This window comes from Dicentrarchus labrax, unplaced genomic scaffold (assembly GCF_905237075.1).
Source record: "Dicentrarchus labrax unplaced genomic scaffold, dlabrax2021, whole genome shotgun sequence".
In the NCBI taxonomy this organism is placed as follows: domain Eukaryota; kingdom Metazoa; phylum Chordata; class Actinopteri; family Moronidae; genus Dicentrarchus; species Dicentrarchus labrax.
The window spans coordinates 17,905,043-17,929,538 of record NW_026136707.1 but is presented as its reverse complement, the minus strand read 5'-3'; the positions used below and the strand labels follow the sequence as shown (position 1 = coordinate 17,929,538).

General features: G+C 41.4%; 1 protein-coding gene across 1 annotated transcript in view; it reads right to left on the bottom strand.

The window, feature by feature from the left end:
* The window catches only part of adcy2a (adenylate cyclase 2a), a 77,110-nt gene that overhangs the window by 10,117 nt on the left and 42,497 nt on the right, over positions 1–24,496 (bottom strand). Inside the window, exons 5-19 of the mRNA XM_051406559.1 lie at positions 19,855–20,004; positions 17,260–17,408; positions 16,967–17,078; positions 16,167–16,294; positions 15,157–15,315; positions 14,788–14,920; positions 14,525–14,701; positions 14,385–14,428; positions 14,111–14,191; positions 13,707–13,776; positions 13,372–13,469; positions 13,051–13,135; positions 10,594–10,731; positions 9,384–9,503; positions 9,090–9,274 (exon numbers count right to left, since the gene is read on the bottom strand). Coding sequence (XP_051262519.1) covers positions 9,090–9,274; positions 9,384–9,503; positions 10,594–10,731; positions 13,051–13,135; positions 13,372–13,469; positions 13,707–13,776; positions 14,111–14,191; positions 14,385–14,428; positions 14,525–14,701; positions 14,788–14,920; positions 15,157–15,315; positions 16,167–16,294; positions 16,967–17,078; positions 17,260–17,408; positions 19,855–20,004 — 1,829 coding nt within the window. The remainder of the gene's footprint in view (positions 1–9,089; positions 9,275–9,383; positions 9,504–10,593; positions 10,732–13,050; positions 13,136–13,371; positions 13,470–13,706; positions 13,777–14,110; positions 14,192–14,384; positions 14,429–14,524; positions 14,702–14,787; positions 14,921–15,156; positions 15,316–16,166; positions 16,295–16,966; positions 17,079–17,259; positions 17,409–19,854; positions 20,005–24,496) is intronic.

The following is a 24,496-nucleotide window of genomic DNA, read 5'->3' as shown; positions in this document are numbered from 1 at the left end:
CAGAGTTGCACACAATTCAAGTCCAAGTTAAAAATGAAATTAGTATATTTTAATTAAATTACAAAAGCCACCTATTATAATTTTTAAATCTACAATGAAACTGATTTAATTGCAGTGAAGTCTGGCTGTGCACATAAAGAAAGCACATTTTGCATATTAATGGACCCTTACTCTTATCTAGGGCAGAGCGCGCCAGACCACTGAAAAAACAGCCTGCAAGTTCTGCACTCCCCTGATTCATTTTCTAATCAATTCTTTACACAGAATCAATGGCAATGACGGAGGACAGATAGTCTCATTTGAAGACAAATCAGAGATGGAACTAACAGGAAAGCATGATTTCATTTTGTTTCTGATAAAAATTCTAAATAGTTTTAAATAAATAAATGACCAAAGCTTTTCAGTTTCCCAGTTTGTATTACTGCTGACCCAAGCCATGTATTGGCTTAGCAGGAAAGTCCTTAAAAATCACATTATGTTAAATTGCTTTAGACAGAAAAGTCAATAAAACAAAAAGACAACTGCCTTCCTCTGCTGGAAATGGGACAACTTAGGCTGCACTGATGAAATGACATCCAGTGAGTTACATTAATAATTGACACTGCCTGCTTCAACAGGTTTGTTTTCTGATAGTACATCCAAATATTACTTCGAGCAATGAATGAATGAAAATATATACATTCATTCAAAGTCTCCTTTTTACAGACACGCCAACTTTATACTAATCCTATGCAGTTTTTTGCATGCAGTATAAATTATTTTTGTCTCTTTTTTAAATGTTATGCATACTAGTGTCCCTAAACAGTACTGGAATTGCATAAATGGAATGACTAGATAGGTGACACTCAAGTGGATTCAATGAGGCTTATTACATTCATGTTTGGTGATGATGTTAATCCCCATTTCATTGTAGTGAGACCTCAAGTACCTATAGGATAATTGCAGCCACATGAAATTTTGCAACCACAAATAGACCTTCATTTAAAAGGATGTATGGCTTTCCAAGGTACAATAAGGGGGTTTCTGGGCAGTTCAAGAAGAGAAGTGCAAGGGGTCAAAAATGGATATAGATTTTGCCCCAAATCTGTGTAACAAATGGTATTAAACCGAACATGATTGCAACAACTTATGAGACATAATTGAGCATGGGGATAGCCATGATATGTCATGATTATTACAGAGTCATGACTAGAAAAACTTGACATATAGTGCTGAGCTGCATCTCAAATTAATCTTCCCAGTTTTCAGATGACCTTTTAGATGATCAGTTTCTCCTCCTAAAGACCCCCCTCCCCCATAAAAGTGAGTCAGGAGCAATCACTTAACCAATGTGCATTTACAATTCAATGTAATAATTCTGGCTTTTATTGAAGGACCAGTGGAAAATAAATTCAACTTCTAAACGAAAGGATTCATACTGAGTAACAATTGTGTCCTAGGTGTGTGGTAAAAGAAACAACTGTTTGCAGACATCAGATCATTATAATTATCCCAATGCCAACAAACTAAACAACAAAAATCTCAACACAGGATATTTCAACACATTCTCAACAGGAAATGCATGATATTTTAACATTATTATGAATAAATAAGGCAAATCAGTGAAATGGCTAAAACAAGTCTATGGTAGGGAGGGGTGGAGTGGAAGAGGTTAAGCAGCTAATTTCCTGAGCTGCTGGCAACAGAGAAGGCTGTAGGAATGTGGTGTGGAATATAAAATGAAATGAAACAAAGAGGGGAGCACAGTTGGGTCATTGTGGGTGAATGACAGTGAGCATGTAGGCAACATTAATGGGAAGTAATGACTAAAAACTACTTTTGGTCCATGCTTAATCATAGATCAGAGCTGGCAACTTTGGCCAGTTGGTATATTTATTTTCATATGCGTGAAAATACTGTTCAATTCTCTAACCATTGCTGATCAATACCACACACACTTGGTCTTATATTTACTACTACTGCTATAATTATACTTTTTTATTAAGTCCAACTGAAGGCTTATTGAGTCATTCCCTTCGTAGTCATAAATAATGCTATGAGTTTTTTTTTTAAATGTATTGTTAATAGTTGTTTTTCTTCCTTTAAAAAGACAAAAGATCTTTTGTGTCTCAGTGGCTGGAGGGGCTTATGGTGTCTGGGTTTGATTGGTAGCATCTGCCAGGATGCCAGAGTGCCGGTGTAATACCATAAGCAACGAGATACAAACTTATGTTGTAGCCTACAGCAGTGATTTTGAATAAGAATTGCAGCAGCATCTAACTGGACCAAAGTGACATTAGCAGGTAAATTTACATGCTGTTTAATGTGCTGCAGCTGAGCAGCTAATTAGCTATCTAGCCATTAGCAGTGGACTATTCCCAAGTGAATGTTTGTTTGATGGCTCGTTCAACAAGCTAAGGTGCAGGACAAGATGTGTTCATGTTTTTAAGTTAGATAAGATTTAGAATTTAGCAAGAAAGCTAATGTTATTGTTGTTCAAAGTCTGTGGCTCTTTGTCGTATTACGGGCTGTTGTCTGGCTCACTATGACCGTCTGCTCTGCCCATGATAGAATGCTGACATTACTGCTTAATGCAAGACTTGATTGGCTGTATAGAAATAAGGTCTTCATCTGTGTAGACGGATACCAGTATTCTGTCCAATTGATGCATAACTAGGTGAGGCTGTCATGAAACAAAAACAATTTAAAATTTACAGAGCGGCTATGTAAAACACAAGACATGCAGTTTAATTTTAGTTGGAAATAAAATATGAAGGTTGTTGACAGTTTCAATATTTCAATACCCTCAATAACTACTTACTAATGATATATCACATTTGCAGTGAAATTTCAAGGAATAGCCAATCTGTTATTAAATGTTAATCATTCTGGAGACATGTACATGACTTGGACTGTAACTCACACACTTGAGATTGCAGACCTGATTTTGACTGTCACTAAGCTGGACTTGAATTGTGTTATTTCAGCTACACACACCTTATCATGATTCAGTACAGACTCAGATGTAACTTTAACCAAAGTTTTATTGAGAACACTGACTTGATGCAACATGACTGAACCTCATTGCTCAGAGAGTTCAGACTAGTTAGATTGATGGGAAGATGCATTTATAGATGTATACAGATGTGTCTGTGTGGATCTGGCTTTAAAGCCAAAGCTTATTAGTTATTAGTTTTCATTTGAGTAATTATCAATGTTGACTGTAGAGTTCTTCTTCATAATATTCACTTGGTGTCTCGCTATGGGATGCAGCCTCCTGCAGCCCTGATAGAAGCATTTATCTCAATCCGCCAATCTTGATTGGCCGGTGAAGGTGTTCATCTGCGCCGCACCCAGTAGTCCCACCTACTATATATAGTGTGCGCAGATAACACTTGCGCAATTCAAAACCTCTTCTCACCTGAGAGCTTATCTCACGTCGGAGCTTTCGCTAGCTTAACTGTTCACTAGACGGATCTTGCTAGCTTCCGTCACCGGAAGCTGGTGTTGTGCTCTGGCTTCTGCCTTGTCCGTTCACATCAGACCGGACCGGTAAGTATTCTTTTTTCCAGCCCCTCCACAGCGGAATTTCTCTCGGCTCCCCACCATGGACGCTCGAGTCGGTCGAGCTAAGCTAGCACACCAGCTACTCCTCTCGACCCCACGCTAGTACATCAGCTAGCCACGGCCCTTTTCTCCGCTAGCACTCCAGCTTGTCGGCGAGATGGCGACCGCTAAGGATCCTCACACCAGAGGAGACTGTCGGCTCTGTCGCTGCAGAAATAAAATCTCGGGGAAGGGCACCCACCCGGTGTGCAGTACCTGCCTGGGGGTTGACCACGCCAGGTTAGCCCTCGAAATTCCCGGGTCCTGTGGACACTGCAAAATGTTCACGGTCAAGAGCCTCAGACGCAGGCTAGCCCGCCAAGTTAGCCTCGCTGACCGTGACCCGTTTCTCCCCACTGCTGACCAAGGCGCAGCCGCGGAGGAAGACGAGGACATGGCCGGGGAAGTTCCGGAGACTGGCTACGACTGGGACGCCCAGTGCGAGCAGTTCCGAGCTCCCCCGTTTCCCGAGGAAGACGTGCTGGAAATCGGCCTCCCAGAGGATGACGATGACACCTCGTTCCTCATATCAGAGGACGAGGAGAAAGACGACACCTTCGTGGCCCCAGCCCCAGCTGAAAAGCCGAAGCTGTCAAAGCCTACCAACAGGGAGGAAAGTGGGGTGAGCTCTCCAGCTCCCTCCCTCCATGTGGACCTGCTCCACACGTGTAAACGTGCGGCAGAGAAGCTGGAGGTCCCCTGGCCGGTTGCAGTAGCGGAGCCCATCCGGTCCCGCTACGAAGGCAAGCGGCTCCCCCTGGCCCGTAGTGCGGTGAAACAGCTTCTTCCTGTCTTCCCCGAGTTGCTGGCCGAGCTGTCCAAAACTTGGAGTAACTGCCCGTACAGCAACAGGAGTCCCATCCCGGGCGCAGCTTCCCTCGACCGTGAGGCAATGGAAGCCCAGGGTCTCCTCTCGATGCCTCCGGTGGAAGCCCCCGTAGCTGCGCATCTCTGCCTTGGCAGCACGAGCCAGCTATCTGCGGCCTCCTCCAGGCGTCCGACGCTGCCAACCAAGCCCTAGCGGTTCCAGTCTTCACTGACCAAGAGGGCGTACAAGGCAGCCGCCCTCTCAGCCAGAGCTCTCTCCATCCTCACTGCCTACCAGGCAGAGCTGTTTGGGGCGTCCGCTGACGAGCAGGCCCCCGACGCGTGGGAGGAAATGGCGGTCATCGCTGATTTGTCCCTCCGCATCCAGCGCGTCTCAGTCCAGGCCACGGGCAAGGTGGTGGCGACCCTCGTCACTCAGGAACGAGCTAGATGGCTCAGCCTCGCCAACTTGACTGACAGGGAGCGAGATGACATACTGGATATGCCAATCGTCCCGGAGGGTATTTTCGGCTCTGCATTGGCCACGATGCAGCAGAGATGTGAGGTAAAGAAGGACAACGAAGCCCTGAAACTTTTTCTCCCCCGAAAAGCACCCACGCCTTCAGCTCCAGTGCAGCGCAAATCATTCGCTCAAGCTGCTTCCCAGCCGCCGCATTTCAAGATCCCAAAGTGGCCGCAACAGCCCGGCCCGCCCATCCCGCCGAGGAAGGATGGGCGAGCCTGCTGGCACGGAAAATCTCCCGCCCCGACCGCAGTCCCACTGCCGCGGCCTCGGTCCCCCAGGCGAGGAAGAAAAAGAGAGCGGCCTGACAGCCTTCCCCGTTACGCAGGCCCACCGTTTTGGCTTGTTCGTGTGCGTCCCACGCCGCTGCCCACTCCAGAGCTGGTCCGCGAGAGTAGAGACATCGCCTTGGAGGTTTGCGCTGTTGCGCCCCGAGCGAAATGTCAACAAGCACACACATACACACGTGTCCCCAAACATGTGAAAATAAAAAGAAATCTGTCACAGCCAGGCCACAAGCCGAGGGTGCAGATAACAAAAATACCCCGTCTATAAGCAGTGTGGCCACCGAGCCCTCTGCAGCTCGCCCCCCGGGATGGGCATCACCATTCCCGGGGAGCAGAGTGACGGGCACCACAGGGGGTGGTTTTCCCGCTCTACCACAGGAGGGCGCCACAGCACCGCTGTTGGGACCTCCTGTGGTAGAGCAGAGGCTGCAATATGCGTCTCTGCTTTCTCTCAAGTGGGAAAGCTGGAAAGCAACCGCAGCTTCTCCGTGGGTGTTACGCACGGTTTCTCAGGGATACAGGCTCCAATTCGCCGCTGTACCTGTCAGGTTTTTACTCCAGATATTTTCTCGTTCCCAAACGGGGGGAAGAGGAATCCGCCCTATTCTGGACCTGTGGGCTCTGAACAAATTTCTGCGGAAATACAAGTTCAGGATGCTGACACATGCGGTACTGCTGCGTCTAGTAAGACCGAACGATTGGTTTTCGTCCGTGGATCTGAAAGACGCGTATTTCCACATTCCCATTTACCCCCCTCACAGGCAATATCTCCGATTCGCCTTTCTGGGGGTGTGCTACGAATACCGTGTTCTCCCATTCGGCCTGTCTCTCAGCCCGAGGGTTTTCATACGGTGTACAGAGGCCGCTGACGCCCCGCTCAGACGCTACGGCTGGCCACGTATTTGGATGACTGGCTCCTGTTGGCGCAGTCAGAACAGGAGACCAGGGTTCACACGCACATTGTCACGAGACACCTAATAGATCTGGGTTTTGTGATAAATACGGAGAAGAGCAAACTCTCTCCGACGCAGGAGATATCCTTTCTGGGTTTATCCCTGCGCTCCCTGCTATTCACAGCTCGCCTCTCGGAGGAGAGAGTGAAAACTTTCAGGGCTTGCCTCGCTCATTTCCGGCGACACAGGTCCGTCCAGTTCAGACTGTGTCTTCGGCTGCTGGGTCTGATGGCTTCAGCCATCCTTGTGACCCGCCTCGGCCGCCTTCACATGCGGGAATTTCAGCGCTGGGTCGCTTCACTCAGGCTGGATCCCCGTGCGTTATGGCGCACGGTGGATAACGGTCACGGCGGATTACATGACGGCCCTGCGCCACTGGCGGGCCCCGTCTTTCCTGACTCAGGGGGTGTCCATGGGCACTGTCTCGTCCAGAAAAGTGGTCACCACGGACGCCAGCCTATCCGGCTGGGGTGGCATTTACGAGGGCAGGTCTGTGAGGGGACGCTGGAGCCAGGCTCTTCAACGTCTTCACATAAACTTTCTCCCATTCCTCTCAAGCTGCCACGTCCTGGTGAGGACAGACAACACAATGACAGTAGCGTATATAAACCGTCAAGGGGGTTTGCGCTCTCGTGTGTTGCACACTCTGGCACGCAAACTGATCCTCTGGAGCAGTGTACGCTTTCTCTCCCTGAGAGCGACTCACGTCCCGGGGACCCTGAACATAGGTGCCGACCTGCTGTCCAGGGGCGCGCCAATGTACGGGGAATGGATGCTGCACCCGCAGGTCATGGAGCAGATATGCGATTGCAACTGTTCGCCTGGCCCGTGAGTGGCTCAATTTGACCACTGCTGGGCTGAGTGTGGTTAACACTATACAAAACGCCAGGGCTCCCTCCACTAGGTCTCTGTACGACTCTAAGAAGTGGGGGGTGTTTGAGCGGTGGTGTCTCGAACGGAGCCATATCCCTTTTCAGTGTTCTGTGCCAACGATACTCTCGTTTTTACAGGACTTGATTCACCACTTCTCCCGGTGAGCAGCGAGCGCACATGCTGTGTCCGGTTCGAGCTGTGCGCTCTTATATGGACAGGACACAGAGCATCAGGAGGAGCGATCAACTCTTCGTCTCCTGGGCTGAACCCCGAAAGGGACAGCCGGTCACAAAGCAGCGCCTCGCCCACTGGGTGGTGGAGGCTATAGCTTTGACGTATACGAGCAGTGGTCTGCAGCCGCCGGCGGGTTTGCGTGCGCACTCTACCCGCGGGATGGCCACATCCTGGGCTTTATTTAGGGGAGTGTCTGTTCAGGACATTTGTTCAGCAGCGAGTTGGTCCTCGCCTCTGACTTTTGTTCGGTTCTACATGCTTGACGTGTCAGGGCCGTGCGTGGCTAGCGCGGTCCTGGAGTCCCAACTGGAACCCATGGACCCTCCCCCCTGGCCGGTACTTGTTCGATAAGCTGTCTGGCAATACGGGAGCTACCATATCCCATAGCGAGACACCGAGTGAATATTATGAAGAAGAACGTTTGGTTATCTAACATAACCGCAGTTCTTAGAATAATATGAGTGAGGTGTCTCGCCAGACAACCCTTCTTGCTGGGGGGTGAGAAGAGGTTTGCTTATTGAATTGCGCGAGTGTTATCTGCGCACACTTTATATAGTAGGTAGGACTACTGGGTGCGGCGCAGATGAACACCTTCACCGGCCAATCAAGATTGGCGGATTGAGATAAATGCTTCTATCAGGGCTGCAGGAGGCTGCATCCCATATTATTCTAAGAACTGCGGTTATGTTAGATAACCAAACGATATCTCAATCAAGTTTTTCTGGCTCATATTCCCAATCCAAGTCTTTAAATATTTAGTATTTGCTGATACATTGAACCAATATTAGTATTTATTGATGCATTGAAATATAAGCTCTGTAGACTTATACATTTCACACGACTTATTTACCATAGCCAGGCAAATTAGATGAGAACTGGCTGTCTATACTAACATCTACTTTCAACAAACTGTACTGTAACATCTCACCTACAATGCACCAACCTCTGTCACTATAGGAAAACACTTACACTGAACAAAATTATAAACGCTTGGTAGAGAAATGAACATTCAATTCACGGACAACAGGTCTGGTGGACATTCCTGCAGTCAGCATGCCAATTGCACACTCCCTCAAAACTTGCGACATCTGTGGCATTGTGCTGTGTGATGGAACTGCACATTTTCGAGTGGCCAGCCTAAGGCACACCTGTGCAATACCCATGCTGTCTGATCAGCATCTTGATATGCCACATTAGTGAGGTGGATGGATTATCTCGGCAATGGAGAAGTGCTCACTAACACAGATTTTGACAGATTTGTTAACAATATTTGAGAGAAATAGGCCTTTTGTGTACATAGAGAAAGTCTTTGAGTTCAGCTCATGATGAATGGGGGCTAAAACAAAAATGTTGAGTTTATAATTTTGTTCAGTGTATATACAGCAGGCAAAAACATCTGAAGCTGGCCTACAAAAAGATGAACAAAGCGATGAATGAACTGCTGATGTACACTGCATGTTTTCTCTATAGAGGCTGAAAGTGGTTTAAGAAAAAATGGCATTGAGAGAAGCCAGTGTAAGTGGTTCTGGCACCTGCAAAGAATGCCCCCCTGGGGGCTTCCATTTAGAGCTATTCCTGACTCGATTGACTGTAAGAAGACCTAAAGTTAAACCTTCTTTTCTCTCCTTTTTCCTTCTCATATTCTATCGTTTCCTATCACTGTGGTTTTCCATTTACCCAGAATCCCACAGGATTAATAGCAGATGACCATTGTCTCCTTTTCCCTCTTCTCAGGTTATCTCAACACACCATCTTCACCCACCCTGACTCTCTAGGATCCTTCGTTCACACATTCTTAAACAGTATATTATGTTACTGTGCACCTACCTGTCCAGGCTTTCAGTCTTGTACAGAAATCTGCTATATTCATCCAGCAGAGATGCATGTGTTTGTAGAATAATGACGTTGTAAACCACCACAGCTGTCAACATGATAATCATCTTCAGCTCGTAGTTTATTCTCAGGAACACTGAGCAAGAGATGAGGCCCAGTATGCAACTGTAAATTAAATACTAGACAGACAAAAAGAGACAGAAATTGGTCGATACAATTCAAAGTTATCAAAAACAATGAATATTTAGACATGATAATATCATAATAATAAAATAAATCCTCACTTACAGGAAGGTAGAAATTGTTTTTGCCAGTGTAGGTGATTAGTTGTCCATTAGGGTGAAAAAGGGTTTCATTGGATGAATTGTAAACAGGTGCAGGAGGCAACAAATTGTCTTCCAAAAAGAACTAAAAAAACAAAAAACAAATACAAAACACAGATTAAGAGCTAGTCTCATTTTTGGGCAGTGCTAAAAATATATTTTCCATTTAAATGCACAACAAAAACAAACCACACAATTCACATGCAAACACACTTTCCCTGTCTGTTTGCTTTACACGTCAGCATGTGAAAAGACAATCTAGTATACTGTACTCACAGGAGGAAAATAGGATCTTGTCAGACAGGGAACCAAAAGGGAAAAAGTGTAAAATAATGTTTTTTAAAAAAAAAAAAAAAAAAAAAAAAAAAGTTGCCCCCCCCCCCAAACCAAAAAATTTTTTTTTTTTTCCCCCGGGCAAAAAAACCCCCCCCCCCCCAAAAAAAAAAAAAAATTTTTAAAAATATTTTTGTTTAGGGGTAAAAAAGGGGCCACACCCCCCTTTTTAACAAAACCCCCCCATAATCTTTAGGCTACCATTTCATCTTTACCGAGCCTTTTTATTTTTGTTTTTTTCTCTCTGCAGAAATAAACAGATGTATCTGAAAATTGATAGTGGAGGAGTAAAATAAATGTTTAAATTTTCTATACAGTATTCCCTAATCACTAAATGGTGTTGGAATGGTTATGCGGGTAAACCATAATCATATTGTTTGAAAAGGCCAACGGACATACTGCTTGGCAAAAGGAAACAATCAGAATTTTTTCTGTAGCTGATTGTGTGGTAAAATATACAGTTTGTTTGAGGCTTAATAAACAAAATAAATGGAAAGCATAGAGATAAATACAACATTAAAATTCCCTTTTTACTGTTGCAGGAAATAAAGATGTGAGTTGTTTTTATATTAAGTGAAATCAAGACAGCAGTATTAGTATAAGTTTGTTTGACAAACACGATCTTGCAAATAACATCCCCTGTTCCTATTTGTTTATGTCACTAGTGGCCAATTTATTTATTAAACGTATTACTTATGACATGTTGCATGTCATTACCGTCTAATTACACTGCAGTTAGAAATAAGTGGGGTGTCATCTGAAGGTTTGTGATACTTCATTCCAAGTGAAGCCTAATTGGTGTTGCCCATCCCTTACAGCAGTACCTGCACATAAAAGCTTACCATGTTGAAGACTGCCATTATGAGTATTAGAGCTGTGGTTGTCATGGTGAGAGTGATGCGAGGCCATGGCTTGTTGGCAATAATGACTGATGACCTCAGCAGCCACATCCAAGAGGTGGAGGCACTTTTACTGCAGTGCTGCAGGGACACGTACACACAACAGCATACAAAAATACAAAAATGTATGAGTCGAAGTACACAAGAGGACTTGGGAGCTGAGATACTAAAGATCGCAACAGATTCAAACATCACAGAGAAGAAACAGTGGAACACAACCTCATGCACTAATTAAAATACGTTCATATATATGAATCTGAACAGACATGCACAGTAGATTCATTATTTCTGATGATTAAGAACAACTACTTTGAAATAAATTAAACAAAACATGAGTTCACATACTGAAGCACCTATTACTGATTAACTCCTAATTTCCTCAGCAATGCCAATCAACAAGAGGCATACAATTATGAAAAGAGGGGCCCTATCAATTTAATGGTGCACGCTGCAATATAGTTCAAACTGCATGCAATAACAGCATTACAAAATGAACACTGCAAGTGATTGCATCACTGACAAAATTATGTAAGCTAACAGCATATATAGCTTCTGACAAACCATTCAGGCTGCAGCTAAACTAAAGGGGTTGGTTAACTAGCTTCCACCACCAGCTTCACAAAAAGTTTGTATGTTTTTAAGAGCAGTACACACAGTCCAATCATGCTCTTCATTTTAACCTAGTAATATCACTCAACAGGTCACACACCATGGTGTTATGATATTAATATGTTTATATGCTACATTTTCATTGATGCAAAAATGATATCTTTCCAGGCTTTAGCAAATGCTGGCTGGGGCTGTTACAGTCAATTAATTACTTTTTCCTCTTTGCAGCAATGCCTTCAGCTGAATGTTTTTCATTGCAAGACAATGACAGCGAAAGCCCAAATTATTTGCTTGATCATCTCAAAGCAATATGTGAACATCACAGGGGCTGAGTGGATGTGACATTTGAATAGCTCAGGGATGTACATTAAAATACAATAAAGTGAGGATGGCAGACTGTATTATGCACCAGCAGGATAACCAGAAAGGTAGAGCTAGTGGGACACATAATTTTGTAAATACAAGCCATTTGCATGCAGTTTTCACCCCTAGGTCAGCCGTTTAAATCATTATATGCATCACTTAAATGATACATATGAATTAAAAGACAAAGTAAGAGAACCTGCCAAGGATGATTTTAGTTGTAGATATCAAGTTACACAGTCATTGAACCAGCAGAATATGCAAGTCAGTTCATTAAATAACCATGTTTGACCTTTCTCAGTTACCCACCATCATTCCATCCTAAACATTGACAAGGTTTCTCTAAGAAATGCTACATGGGTTAAAACCTTATTTTGTCACTGGGAATGGAAAAACTAAGTACATGCCAGGTGTGTTTTCAATGCAACTGTGAAAAATGATTTATGATTTTAATGGAAAAATCTAAATATTTGAGTCACACTGAATAATTCACACTGAATTGTTTATGTTTCCTAGCTAGCTGGTCTTAAAATGCTACATTGGAAATTAGGAATAATTTCATTGTTGATTTACTGTTGTGACATGTGGCTGAGACAGGAACTGAATGTGCTCTTGACACTGAAAGACAATCATCTGCAGCACTGTGCCAGGGAAAATACATGCAGAGTCTATTGTTCCTATTCACAAAAGGATCTGTGAACTCCAGATGTATTCTTAATAACAACATAGGTGCTCTTGAATAAGCTGTGATGGGTGTCTGCAAATTCCATAAAAAGTAGACAATGACATGAACTAAAGCAGTTTTTGATAAAATGCAGAATGACGCTTGTCAACTTGCGTAACCCTAAGTGTTTTGTTTTTGAGCCTTGAGCAACATCCTTGGGGGAGCACTGTTCAGAGCTATGCAGCCAATGCTCACGTGCAAAAAACTAAAGATCATATAGTGGGTGGAATGGGTTGTATAGGCCTGCAACTTATGGAATTTTGTAGCACCCTTAAGGATTTTCCTCTCATTTTGTTGAAGTGTTTCAAGCTCTAGACTATCTTCCAGTCGCTAGATATAACTGCAGTTGCAGTATCCACAGACATGAATGCCTGCTCTTTCAAAAGGGCTTTTAATGGCATTGTTAGCAACACGCACCAAAGCAGTCATGTGCACAGGCTCTCTAAGGGGCAGGGGGGAAATGAAGAAGCAGCACCTGTTTCATGCACACGGGTCAGGATTCAAGGGCACTTAGGCCAACAACAAGGGTACTTAATGGGTTGTAAAGCTGACCAGAGGGGCACTTGGTATGACATCAAGACAAACATTAGGCACAGAAGTGTTCCATTAGAGATCCGGCAGGCCTGGTTAAATACAAGTTTTAATATAAAAAGGACAAAAGGACTTAGAAAACAGTGATGTTTGCAGTAAATTGATTTACTCACCAGGAAGTGTCCAATGAAACATATGAAGAGGATCACAGAAAGGATAAGAAAAGCCATTCCAAACGATATTCCCAATACAGTTGTCCTAAAAAATAAGTGTTTCAGTTTGTAACTCACTCAAAGTTTAATGTTACTGGGCAAAATATCTTTAGCATTGCCCTTAGCTCAAAATTACTTGTCAAGCCACAGAGACATAAGCAACGTTTAGTTTAGTAATGTATATTGCATAAGAATAAATATACATGCTATTTCCATACTAACACAGATTAAATTATTATGTCAATTTTATTCCCATAATAGTTTGAAATGAAGCGCACATACTTTGGAAGGACGAGAATCTGCACAATAAAAATGCAGAAAAAGATCAAACAGGCGCAGGTGACATAGTATTTGAAGGCTGGCAAGGTTGTTGCTCTGTACTAAAAAGATAAAAAGAAGGTCAAGTTTCAACAAAAGGCTTTTAAAAGAGATGTTAAAGTTACTTCAAAAGCTCCTCAACTATGAACTCAGACATGTCTCCTTGTAATTTACAAGATTTCGGGGTAAGCTAAGTGTAGAAAAAGGAAACAATATGCTCTGTAATTCTCTTTGAAATAACTATTCAGATATATTCATACAGGGGTGAATGATGCCAGTGTACTTTTACTGCCTCTTACCTCCTTCTCCAAGGATTTGTTGTGAAAGAATAATGATATTCTTTGGATGTCCTCGGATTTGAGCCACTGTCTGGAAGCACAAAGACATAATATAGATTAGATAAAAAGGAGAATAAAGGCACCGTTAAAAGTAAATTAGATCTTTTATACAAAAAAATGGAAGATTCAAGTATTTGTTCCAAATGTTAAATAGGGCTATGAAGACGTAGGAATTCAATACAATTTTCATTATACTAAGATAAAATACATGCCATCATTTTCTTCAACGTTAGTGTTTCATCAGTTGCAGTTTTAGAAGACAGCAAATCTTATTAGTCTTGTAAGTTCCAAAATTTTCTGAACATAATTATTTTTTAGCACAATATTAAAATTATTAATATTTGGGTTTTTTAAATGTCCCTCACTTTTGCGAATTTATCCCATCAAAGGTCCTGATCATCCTCTCATTAAGTTCCTCCTCAAACCGTTTCTTCTGAGACTTCGTCCTTTAATGGGTTACATGAAAAAAAAGAGACAGAATATCTTTTAAGTTTATATAATATTAGTCACACACACATCAAAGCCTCTAGCAGAAGTCTAGTCTTATTAAACATCCTGCCGTCTGTCTCTGTACTGTTAAGGGATGGGGATAATCCTGCCAAAGAAAATTGTACTGGAGCTGTAAAACGAGCAGCTTGCCTTTCTGATCTCCTCTGGAAGTGATACTGCCCCATTGGCACATCCTAGACACAGAGCAAGAGGAGAGAGATGGGTTACAAGCTACAGCTGAACTTCCTCATTACTTCAATCACAACATATGTGTAGCAAAAATTACACACAGCAGTGTTGATCTTCCCATTCTCATTAGTCATGCTGTCTCTGTGGTGCAGGTTGGCAAAGGGCTTGGCTGCTCCCCAGGACTCCAGGTAGCGGGTCATCCTGACTGAGGCTCTCATTTTTGCTCCGTCTAGAGTGTGCCTGGGACGGTAATGATGCTGTGGGCTCCGACGCTCCACCTGGACAGACATGAAAATAGTGTCATTTCACTGCATTTTATTCATCGTCCTATTTGACTGTATGTGACATATGTGGCTTTGGGTACCTTTGGGTTGATGACCAAATAAGTGATAACTCCATGTTCCTTCAGGTAGGGGTCTCTTTCTTGTCCATCTCCATCTTCCACCTTATAGGCACCATTCAGGTGTTCCAGTGTCACTGAGGTAATGTGGACTCGCCTGGCAATGAACAATTCAATTAATTAATGGTTTTCTATGAATATAAAAAATGTATCTGGCTATCCTTTAGCAATGATTGACAGCAACCAACTAGACAAAACTGATGCACATTAAGTTTGATAAAGGTACCACAATTTTATTTTTATTTATTTTTTTTTAAATTGCACCACAATATAATGCAATATTACCATATGCAAATGAGACAAGTGCTTCTGTTTTAGCTCCCGTTCACTCACCCTGGTACACCTCCTGCCTCCATATGATTGGCCAGTGTGACATCATGTGACCAAACATCATACTGCCATTTCTGGAGTCCTATCACACCACACAGGACATTCCCAGAATGCACGCCGACACGCATGTTGATGTCAACTCCTGTAGCATCTCGCACCTTCCTATCATGCACCAAAAAACAACTCTTACTAATGTGGATCACCCATACCACACATCTTGTTATAAAATAGAGGAGATGCATGTATGCGAATAATTTGGAACACTTGGGGGAAAAAAAGAGCGATGGAAACCTGCAACAATTTTCAGTTTTCAGAGTAAACCAAGTCTTTTAACAAATATCTTAATTTAAATTTTTTCTCAATTAAACTTATTATTTGAGGTCTTTCTCTTTTGATTAATTCTGTCCAAGCCCTTTCCCTTTGGTCTCAGTCTGATGCTTAGAAGTGAGATAAGCATCTGATGAAGCTAAATTGGCAATCGAGAAAAAGTCTCTACATCTGATCTAATGGTTAGCAGCTACTAATCATCATTACAAGTAGGGCTGTTTCAGTACATGTAGTTCACAAAGCACTTTGTTTAAAAGGTATATCCTTGAACAATCTTTGAAATGAAATGAAATCTGTCAAACCTAAAATTTCCAGTAGTGTAATGAGACTCTTAAAGAGTCTTCAGGGTGTAGCTGACTTAACACAAACAAAAATCAGCATGAAGCAAAGTTTTTGTAATGCAAGAGTCATCTAATTTGTTCATTCAGTTTTCATGTGGTTGCAGTATGTACGTATGTATGTATCACGCCACTGCTGTGCATATGTCTTCATTTGTTTACATCCATGACATTTCAGGTTAGATATTTCATCACATTTTGACATTGGTGATGCCAAAGGTTTACCCAACATAGTACTTCAGTGTTGGGGAAAGCTATATATCTAAGATATACTGTAAATTAAGAAGCAAGTGTTTAAAAAATGGGAATGTCATTTTTTAGCAGCACTGTTATGTAACTGGCACTTACTTGATTGCCTCACACATGTCAAGACCCATTTTCACACAGTTCTTAGCATGGTTCGGCAGAGACTCCGGCAGGCCGGACACACAGTAGTAACAGTCGCCAAGGATTTTTATCCGCATACATTCATTTTCCTGCATATAAAAGGGGGAACACAGGCTCAGACACACAGTCAGATAAATGTCTCCCTGACAGACAGTACACACAGACTTTTGATCTAAGCACATTATAACCCTTTCAGCGAATATCCACCCTTTTAATTCAACATATATCAACATATATCTTATAGCAACATTCTGTTAGGGTCTATTAATATTACAGTGAGTGGAAAAATTCGAAGCTCTCTATATTTTTTTTAATCTCTATTTTTGTCCATGTATGACTGTTGTATGAAGCTCTTGTTCTTTCATTTTGACAGGCTGAAATCAAAATCTGAGTATGTGTAACAGTATGTTTACCAGTCCTAGTTAAGATTGGTGGGGGGAAATTAAGATATGGGCCGTACATATTGGTTTGCATCTGCACAGTAAATATCTCAGTGTAAAATCATATCATCTTTGTTTGACCAGGTATTTGCAGAAATAAGACGAATACAATTGCGTCGCAATAAAAACTGGCCATAAATGCAAGCTATATCACAAAAGGCTGGTTTATAATAGACTTATGTATTTAGGGTTTTTACACTGTTTTACAGATTTTAAACTTCACAAGATGTGACAGTTAGTAAGATGTATATGAGTTTCATCATTTAGCCATGCAACACTTTGTTAGGATGTGTTGCTTGGTTCAATAATGAAAATGTTTACCTTGGCAATTTGATCAAATTTGCCAAACAGCTCATTCAGCATGTGCACCAGCTCTCCAGGTGAGCAGTCACTGGCCAGCCTTGTGAATCCCACTATATCAGCATACAATATACTAGAGATGGAACAATATATATTAATCAACATACTATAATATAATGATTGTATACATTTTCCAGGGATAAATGTAGCTTTCAAACTCATTAATATATATATTGGGCTGTTCTACATGTAATCTGGACTCACATATACACATATGTGCCCTGTAAATGTAAATACAAATAAATAATACATGCCTGACATTGGTGTGTCTCTGGACATAGAGGTTGTGAAAATTGTTTGTGTTCTCAATCTGGCCAAAGTTTGGGCCCTTCAGTCTCTGGATGATCTCAGCTTTCATCACCCGCGCAATGTGGGCTGGTAGCAGAGACAACAGGAGACGCTCCTGATGGCAGTAACATGAAGAGAAAAGAAGAAGTAATACATGGATGGTCAGGAAAATCAAGGAAAATAAGCAGACTATTATAGTTTAATACCTAAACTAGTGATAAAGTCTTATCACTGTGTCATAATCACACATAGGTACAGCAAAAATATAATGCGAAAAGATGCCCAACAGTAAATTCATTTGTTTTAGCTTGAGAGTATTTTCTCACAAGGATTAACTGCTGGAATCACCCCCTGTTTGTCAGTGGCATGACCCAATATTAAGCGTAATTAGAATTAATGCAAATGCAAAACCTTTTGTACCAAAATAAGCTTTCAGATCCAAAGTTTGGATATTTATATAATCAAAGTGTAATCACCAGGGAACTTGACTTGAAAAAGTTTTACATTTTCAGCAAATGGATATTTAATTGAATTCAGTCCTAATCTAATTCTGAAGCATTAACCTTTGATGACAGGAAAAGACAAAAAGCTGTCATCATTACATTGCCGGCCTCAATGAAAGCTTCAAGTGCTAAGTGAATGTTAATTGGGCACTATATTGTGTCAGGTTGACTTCCTGTAACTCATAACTACAAACATTCTATTGCTAGCCACCAGACAGACTCCACCGTTATTCGCCTCCCTACTTTTCTTTTATTTAGTGGTAGCCTAACAATCTCTCCCTGAATCTCTGAGGTTAATGTAGGTATTATTCTAAGCCAACATGCCTCATAATTAGCAAATAAAACTCCTTTTAGAGTGAGGATAACTTTAAGATTGGAGAAAACACTTCATTAAGACAATGTCACCTCCAACTTAACGTATTTTCTGCACCATTGAGCCTCTCCCTACATCGCTGCTGGGGCTCAGAAGGTTTATGGTGCCTGCTAACAAACACTGCCAGGGATTTGGTTTTATTATAAATTCACATAGTCCCACTTGGACCACTCGATCTGAAAATGTATGCACTCACTGTACTGCAGAGCAGGGCACTTTGGATAAAAGCATGCAGCAAACAGCATATATTATGAGCGCCTGAGAGACATGTGTCTCTGCACAGTTACTACCATCTGTCGCAGGCAGCAGCAGCACTCCAGGGCTACTGCGAAGCAGTCCACCCAAGGCATTTTCAGTTTCACTCATGGTAGTTGTTACAACACAAGCTGCATTCACCATAGGGATAACCAGCTCCACCCCAAGCCTGGGCTTACACAACAGCAGCTGGATTTGCCTGTATCTGACTGAGTAGCTACCCAAAATCTACTACTGCAGCAGCTGTAGTAAAAAGCTAGCTACAACCAAGACTCACACAGAAGTAAGCTTTAATCAACACCTTGCTAATTTCTCACAGGAGGCCTCACTGCTTGTGTGCAGTAGCACCGAATTCACCTGCAATAATTGTACACAACTGTTCCAACACAGAGCATATGGAGACAAGCACAAATGCATATACACAATACAATGTTGCTGGCTGGCTGCACATTATTAATTAATAAGTATTTTTTAAAATGGCACCTGCTCACCAACAGTAATCAAGTAAGTTTTTAGAATGTCAATGGGGTTATAATGTGAGGTTGCCAAGAAATGTATACAGATTCAGTGGGACGATAAAACTTAACAATCATAGGTTTTGTGTAAATCTTATCTGCAGTATTTGAGATATTGTATGTGACCAACAGAATATTTAACAAATGTTGTGTAGCCCCCCCCTTACATTAAACAATGTAGTTGCAGGTATTCTTATATCTTGTTAATCAACTGCAAAGATTTCAGCCAGCAGTCTTTGGATGCTAAAGAGCTTTTACTACAGATAATTTAGTACGTGCAGTGGGCTCCAGGGACTCAACATAATCATCACACTAAGTGAGGTCATTAACAATTACCACATTCTGTAAAACACAACCCCTGACACAAATCCTCTGTGGACTCTATCCTTTCACAAAGGAATCCGGCACTGACAGTTATATGCAGAACCCAATGGATCCCATGACTACATTTTAGGTAAAAGTCTGCAAGCACAGCAAGGAGATAAATGGTAAATGCCTGCAGAGTAATATTTAACACCAATTTGGCACAGTGCAGCAGTATGAAACACACATCTACATTGATAAAACAAAAAATAGCTTTAAGACGCTTGAAGATGATTTTATCAACAAAAACCCCTTTTGGATCAACATCAGTTCTTCTGCTCTGGTTTAAATATCATTCTTCAAGTCCTGGGTGTGCCATAATGTTGTTTTAATTTATTTACTCATCATCATCATTATCATCATCATTATCATCACTGCCACACTCTTCTCATTCATTTCTCATTCGTAAACATATTCACTCTCTATCATTTTCATTATTGTAATCCACACCATCATCATCACCTTCATTACTACCAGAAGTACTCAATCACTCACTGCCTGCCTGACTTGCACTGGCTCACAAGTCATTATGACTTATTGACACCACTTTACCTGTTGTCTCTTCTCAAACTCCAGTTTAATTGGGGACTTGATGCAGTTGCAGGTGTCCTGATAAGTCTGTTTAAGTGCCAGCTCCATTAAGTGCTTGTGGTACGCCCCAGCCATGTTGCCACACATGAAAATGATAATATTCGCCAGAATCTGTACAGGAACAGGGGACAGACAAAACTGGTATTAGAAAAATATCAGACAAAAATAATTGGGTTAGGGTGAAGTCATTTATATTAATGGGTGTCCAGTAATTGACATTTATAAGTAAGTAAGTAACATTTATATGAAAGAACAAAAACAGAGCTGTAAAATGGAATACATTCAACATTACTATCTGTAGGTGTGTTATTTATAGTACACAAATGAAACAGGCAGTGTCAGAAAAGCCATTTTATCTCAGGTGGCCACAGTATAAAGACAACTATACAACTCAGATCAAAGATCAGGTAAACAGTAACGTGTTTTTATCAATTTAAGGCCAGAGGGGGCAATGGGTTTTAATGAGATGTAACCAAGACTAAAGAAAAACCTCCACTCAAAAATAGGGCAAAGGCTTTTCCTTGCGGATACTAGGCCCTGGCAACTGAGATCCTGACGTTGACGTCCAGCAACACATACTGTATTTAAGGACAATGTAGCATTCAAAAACAACACAGCTTAAGTAATTTTCTTGTGAATTGGTCAGTAACAGTTCCCACCCGCTGTTGGTCTCAGAATTAGAGAAATACAGTACAATGGTAAGATAATGGAATTAGATGTGTGAACTCTATGCTGCCACTGCTCAGTTGTTGATTGCCTAAAAATAGCATTATGTTTTCTACGCATCAGCTGTACAGTGGCTTGATCAACCTTCCCTCCACCCTGCTGAAAACAGTATAACTGAAAACCAAATCGTAAATAAATCCAGTGGCTAAGGATGTGTCTGCACCTCTCGTCTATATAAATAGACTTGCCCTTGAGTTCAAGTTCATCTCACAGAAGGAGGCCTGTCTGCTTCTTAATTAGTGTTATTATAGCAAACACCACATCCCACTATGAGCTCTATTTGACAATGGCGTTGCTTAAGTGACGAAGCTGCTTTTAAATCATAGTCATACTTGTGTAACACTCACTGCTGACATGGATCATCATGATGTACAATACATCTTATTGACTATATATATATATATATTTTAGAAAGAAAATAGAAAAAAATCAAAGAATAACCACTCAAATTCACATTTCTGGCACGCATGTTTAAACCTTTGCTAGGACTGAATTGATTATATCTTTCTACTACAATGTACAGAAGGGTATTTTTCCCAGGACATGTCTTCAATCTAAATCTAGTCAAGTAAAGCTTTGTCCTAAGATCAAAACTTTACAGGGAAATCACTCATTTTTATTTTTACTAAGCATTTTCTTTGACATTACCTTCAGGCCACAACACTGTATGCCCCTTTTTGCTTTAAGGATATAGAATATTAGGAAAGATGCCTCCATTTTTCATCCATTCAACAATTTTTTCTTCCAGTGTGTACATGGCAGTAATGCCTCACTGGGCCACACACATTGCTGTATACAGATATTGTATTCACACTATCTGGCTCTAGAGTCACTCACAGACGAAATCATTAACTTCTTCATGGCACATACTGAATGCATGCTTGAATGAATGAATGAATGAATGCAAACAAGTCATGCTGTACTGTATTCTGTAGTTTACCATAAGGAACGGATAAATAGAAAAAGATGACATCCAAGGACAATCATCTCTCTATAAAAGCAAGAAATCTCTGTCTGTCAAAGATACCGTTAATAAATTATTTCATAAATGATTTACGAATTTCGCTAGCATTGTCAACCATAGCCACCATAGCCACGTGCGCACCGGAGCCAATCAGTGTTGCCAACTTGGCAACTTTCTCTCTAAATCTGGCGACTTTTTTTTGTCAAAACCGGCTAGCGACAAATCTAGCGACTTTTGTGGTGTTTGGAGATTCTGACGTGAAAGTACGTATCACTCTGCAGTTACTGTGCTCAACCAGCAGTGGGTGCTGCTGTGAGTCCCTCCCCCGTCCAAAAGCACTCACAGGTGGTCAGCCTCAGTAGCCTCGCGCAGCAGTCCCACCCTGCAGTCAGAGAGGAGACACACACACCACTCCGCGTCCAGTCTGCAAATGAATTGCGCATGCGCATGGCCGCCGCCGCCGTTCCGGAATCTGTGGATGTTCGTCTGTAGCTAGCTGCTACACCTTCAAACGCAACCTCATTTGGCCATCCATGAAAAAGCTACTTAACCTCCTACTTTTCTATAGCAATATATACTTCCTACGGGCACTGCACTAGTGAAGATAACCACAATTTAGTATCCCACTATAACAGCAGACTATACAAATTAAATGTGACTCATAAGAATAAATGCTAACTCCAACCAAGTGTAGTCTATTCTGTATTTTCACTTTGAAGTAAAACTGCTTTATTTTCATTCACATTTCATGCATCCCTCACGGCAGAACTACACAGGAGCAAATATGATAGGATGTGACCTTGAGATGAAAAGTGAATGTATAAAGGCCAAGGAGCACCAATAACCTTGAGCTCAATACTCTGCACTTAAATGAAAATGGACAATTTAATGGTTCTCTACAATCACATTTGGAAAAAAAAAATGTTCCACCCTTTCCTTCATTCTTTAATGCACAGTCCCATTCTTATCCACTTGTTTGTTTGCTTGCCTGTCTCATTCTCCTCTATTTCCTTTTCACTTGCAGTCTCTTTCCAGTTGACCTTGTTGTCACACTGACCATTGCAATTTGCTCTCCATTTTCTGACGTAAATGTGCCAAACAGATTTACATTACAGTACCAGGAAAATAAGCATGTGACCTTTCGCACAGAGAACAGACATTTTGCTCAGGAAAAATAATCAGATGGGAAAAAAACTACAAAATTGCATTCTTCATCCCACAAGCTCATGTACTCGGTCCACTGCAGTACAAAACCAGGGTAGTTGTATATTGTGTTAAAAGATTTATACAAGACTTTAAAATAGAAAATCTAAATCTGTGGATCTTTTTTTTTTTACAATGTAAAACTAATTTTTCTATCTATTCTACAACTGCAAGCCAGACAAAGGCAAATACACCAGTACTTCTCACAGACAATCTGAACAGATTTATTTCATATACGGTTGCAAACCTGCTAACAGTAAAGACACGACACTTCCTGCCGTTCCATCTTTAATAACAAGATAATGATTAGCCATCAGCACATTTCAATACCTGTTCTTTAATCAGGAATAACAAACTCATAAGGATACAGATGCATACAGTATCCTTACTGAGAAAGCAGGATCTGATTTGTATGTTCAGACACACAAGCTGTCTTAAATATAGATCAGATGAATGTATCTAACACTGAATACACCAGCAATGTAGGAGTCTCTCCTTTATATTTGACAAAAGCAAACATCAGGGGCAGGGACCATGTGCATGAGTGTACTGGCTGTGTTCACATTTATTCACTGTATTTGGGACCGATGTCCCTCTTGCTGGCCACTGAATTTTTTATCTTTTCTTTGCACATTTCCAAACACTGAAAGAAGACATATAACCAGAGTTATTTTTTCCGGATTAAAGGCATTGCATTTATAAGCCTGGCTTAGTGCATGTGTGTTTATTTTCTATAGAAAGTCTGACAAAACAGTCTGAACTTTGTGCTACAGAATAGTGTTCAGACCATTGGGTTCAGACAAGTACACTGAATGACTGAAAGCAGACACGACAAGATTTATTGGGGCCTTTGTAAGTTGCTTAATAAAAGGATTTTTAGCAGCCCATATATTGCATGCAATATTTTATAATCTCACTTTGAATAAGCATCATCATATTTAATTGAAACTCTATTCAGCTACCCATTCATTCTGTCTTTGTGAGCCTGTCAATTACAAATTAGCAGCACAACACGACCAAAAACATCAGCCAGAAGTACCCGTTTGCAGTTTTGTAGTCCTCAAAACCTACATTAGATGTAAATGACTTCTTTGTGGCTGGTGGGGGTGGAGGTTTAAAAAGGTATGCTACAAAAAGCATAAGCATAACAAACTTTATATTAATAAAATAATATTTTAATATGTTCTCACAAACCCCTCATCCAGTGGGTCCTCAAATGAAATAAGACAAACAAACAAATATGAAATCAACTTGTTAACAGTTGCCTTTATGTATACTTTTGTATTTGCTCAGCAGATTACATTCAGTTAGACCTGGGTGCTACTCTATTAGCTGACATCTGTTAGACAAAACACTGTCAGTGATCCAGACCATCTCAAAGGTCAGCTGTATGAATCGACTGGCTGTGTGAACCATCCGTAGCTCACTGGTACCCAATTACAGATAACAGCGGGGTTAGGTGAGGATGGCCTCTAAAGGGCTTTGAGCCCCGCTGGTGAATTCTAGGATTATCTAAATCAGAGAGCAAAGCCCTATGCAGGCTATTATGGCTGTTATTATACTACCATGTGTAGAGGAAGACAACCATCTAAGACCAATGTGAAGGTGAATCTTGTGTTAATAACCTATAGGCAACAGATATCCAACAGACATGCTTTCATTGTAAAAACTGAAACTGAAAAATAAAAATAAACAATTCTCAAGAGAGAA